The 3,451-nt window shown below is 44.6% G+C and overlaps 1 protein-coding gene across 1 annotated transcript; it reads right to left on the bottom strand.

Moving 5' to 3' along the window:
- Positions 1-721: 721 nt before the first annotated feature.
- On the bottom strand, positions 722-3,130 carry LOC106590153 (transcription factor Sox-17-alpha-A). The gene is made up of 2 exons (XM_014180804.2): positions 2,622-3,130; positions 722-2,130 (listed from the first exon to the last, which is right to left on the bottom strand). Exons 1-2 carry the CDS (start codon positions 2,908-2,910, stop codon positions 1,247-1,249), a joined length of 1,173 nt encoding a protein of 390 aa, XP_014036279.2. The 5' UTR covers positions 2,911-3,130; the 3' UTR covers positions 722-1,246.
- Between the last annotated feature and the right edge of the window lie 321 nt (positions 3,131-3,451).

Raw genomic sequence — 3,451 nt, 5'->3', positions numbered from 1 at the left:
CCTCATCCTTTCAACATCAAATGTCCATATCCTTTATCTGTTTTCTGAATTAATCCATGCTATAGATATAATACCTGTTGAAAAACTTAAACATATACCTTTTATTTGGCTATCAAAATATATTTGTATAAAAATGTTTAGTAATGTATGACTGTCCATTGTCTAGCATGGGTGTAGTAAATATACTCAAATTTAATGGCCTCTGCCATTAATCAGAGGAGACTAAATCACTTAGAAACAGGATGTCCGGGACATAAACTCTATTCCCATACTGTGAAAACAAGGCGCCATGTGTAAGTCAGACCCTGAGATCACCTCTATTCTAAACGGGGCAGGAAGCCGGTCCAGAGCCTTCCACTGTGGATGAACTTAGTTGCCAGGTGATCTGTTCCACAACATTCCACAATGATACCATCAAGAAAAAAAAGATGTATATTTGTTAGATTTTTTTTTACATTGTTGTGAAATGAATCTAGGCTACCACTAATGTCTACACAGTATACAAATAAGTTACCTATCTTATGGCTAAAAAACTGTTTCAACAAATTTGATTATTACTAACTTTAAACACATGGTCCATAACCTCTACAGACGAAGTAAATGTTGCGATATATAAACAATGAAAATATTGCACTAATAACTAAATATAGCTACCTAGGTGCTTGAATATACTGTAAGAATCTATGTGGTACAGTATTTCAACAATGAAAAGACAAAGTAATGTAATTAAAAACCAAAAAACAGAGAAGGGAACATCTATTTTGGTTCAAAACTTTATTTTTTAAAAGTGCAAAAGTATAAAACAGCTATACATAAAACCTTCAAATAGTAACTGTACATTTATTACCACAAAATGTATTTATATTCCTGCTCAGGAGCTTTCCCCTTTGCACAGTGTGTGAACTATCATCATCCCAATTCAAATGTCCTATAGCTTCTCAGCTCATAAAGTGACACAAATTGAACGTCCTTCACACAATAAGAAAATAACATACTGCATTTAAAACCTCAAATTAAAGAGTTCCCACTGTTCCCACTTGCCTTTAATGGTAACAGAATGAAAGAGAAAGACAGAGCTAGACAGGGAGGGAGGGAGAGAGAGAGAGAGAGAGCGACAGAAAGAGACAGAGAGAGAGAGAAGATAGAAATAGAGAGAGGAAACAGAGAGAGACATTTGAGGTCAGGTTATGTACTGTAATAGCTGCAGTAGTAGAGACGTGATTGACAGACAGGGCGGACCAGGAGGTTAGGAGTTGTTGTAGTTACAGTAGTACACTGTGCTGGCGTCAGAGAGCACAGAGGATATCAGGCTCTCAGGTCCCTGCATGTTGGCCTCATGCACCCCATAAGACAGGCCTGTCATGTCTCCGGGTCTGGAGGAGCTCAGGTACTGCTCAAACTCACTGCGGTCCACCTCCCCTATCAGCTCTGAGGGGTGCATCTGCTCCACCTGGTCTGCTGGGTGGGGTTGGGAGTCTGGGGGAGGGGAGAGCTGTCCTGCCCCATGGCCTGGGTGTCGCTTGGGGTGGCTGGGGCTGCAGTGCTGGCTGTAGTACATGGCCAGTTGGTTGAAGGTGGGGCCAGCCTGGGAGGCTTGCTGCTGCTCTGTGGGGGAGGAGTGGTGTCTGTGGAGCATGGGGTTGGCGTGGTGGTTGGAGTGAGGGTCCTGAGGTGGGTACTCTGCCCCCTGGGAGTGGTAGGCATACACGGGCATCATGTGGCACTCCTCCTGAGAGTGGCTGTGGAAGAACATGGAGTCTGTCTCCACGGCGTCCAGCGGGGATGTGTCGGGGGTGGGCAGGCAGTAGGATTCGTAGGAAGCCCCTCCGAGGGCCTGGGCTTCGCGGTAGTGGCTGAGGGATTGAGGAGACACTTGGTAACCATGCTCATGGTGGTAACCCATGCTCTCCATACACACCCTACCGTCCCCACCCAGGGAGGTGCTCTGCTGGTCGGACATGCTGTGGACCAGGAACCCGGAGTCCAGGCGTTTAATCCTCTTCGCCTGCTTCCTCCTCCGGGGTCGGTACTTGTAGTTGGGGTGGTCCTGCATGTGCTGCACCCGAAGCCTCTCAGCCTCCTCTACAAACGGCCGCTTCTCCGATACAGGAAGGGCTTTCCACGACTTCCCTACAGATCAACAACAAAGTCCACGTCAGTTATAGCGGCATCAGGCATGCAGTCTGGTGACGCGCTCCAAAATAGCTCATCGTCAATTTAGTAACAGCAGAACTTTCATTTCGAAATAACATTAGTGTTTGATTCATTTGAGTTACATAGACTATATTTCAATGGCCAGAATAAGGGCAGGGCGTTAGCATCATGTGATTTTTCAAGAGAATTATGCTTTTTCAAGATAATTTGGCCCTATGCAAATAGCCTACTACAAACCAAAATCATCGAAGTATAGGGATAAAATAATATTTATAATATTGCTGCTCGAATAAATGCAGTATGCTTCCACGTGGTAACACACTGCTTAAAATTATACAAATTCCCTAGCATTTGATCACTTACGAAATATTATTGAAATACTTGCTAAGCAAGAAATTCCCATTGGTCTTTATACATATCACGTCAGTAACAGGCCTAATCAATCAATTGCTATTTAATTTCCTTACCCAACATTTTGCTCAACTCCGCATTGTGCAGGTCTGGATTTTGTTGTGCCAGCCGCTTGCGCTCATCCTTCGCCCACACCATGAACGCATTCATGGGTCTCCGGATCCGCGGCTCATTCTTCCCACGGTTCTGGTTCCCGGAGCTGGACTCGCTCTTCTCTTTGGTGTCCCCGAGAGGGCTCAGGGGGTCTGCCCACTGACAGTGTCCCATTCCAGGCATCATGATTGAGATCGCGCACCTAGCCTGGTTCTGATCGTCACTGGCGTAACCCGCATCGGGACTACTCATCGCTGTCCACCTTCGGGCTGTCGACACCAACCGGGCAGCAACTCGCGTAAAGAAAATGAGAAAATAAGTGTCACTTGCTGTGTAGGTATATAAAATGAAAGTTTTAATAACGCAAGTAAGAGTAACGATACAAAACTGAGTGGAAAATATCCGTCACTGTTAGATAATCGCTTAGAGCTGACTAAACTAGAACTGACTATCTTACTGTGAGGTTGGGGATACTATAAGCGCATAGGCAACCAATCACAATAGGGTGGGAGTGCCCAGTACCCCTGAGGTGTAACAAGTTTGAAGTAAGCTGCCTTCCAGTCTTGTTGGGAGCGGGATACCACACATTGTCCTCTATGTGTAATGTGAGGTGCCCACTGTTAGAGAATGGATTAAACATTTCATTTTCATTTAAATGTATATTCGTTGTTTGTTTTTTCATGTGATACAAGACTGTGGGCGTAGGCTTTGTGTTACTGTGCGTTTTGCAGTTATGAATCGAATAGAACGTATTGCATTCGTGACATAAACTCCACAAAATAAATTAGGATAC

This window comes from Salmo salar, chromosome ssa29 (genome assembly GCF_905237065.1).
Source record: "Salmo salar chromosome ssa29, Ssal_v3.1, whole genome shotgun sequence".
Lineage (NCBI taxonomy): Eukaryota > Metazoa > Chordata > Actinopteri > Salmoniformes > Salmonidae > Salmo > Salmo salar.
This window is presented reverse-complemented; position numbering and strand designations above follow the sequence as displayed.

What these genes read in the sequence shown, in the direction of transcription:
- LOC106590153 (XM_014180804.2), bottom strand. Translation starts at nt 2,910, where the DNA reads ATGAGTAGTCCCGATGCGGGTTACGCCAGTGACGATCAGAACCAGGCT. An exon ending in GGAGTTGAGCAAAATGTTGG is followed by an intron (nt 2,131 to 2,621) that starts GTAAGGAAATTA and finishes GTTGATCTGTAG; the next exon opens with GGAAGTCGTGGAAAGCCCTT.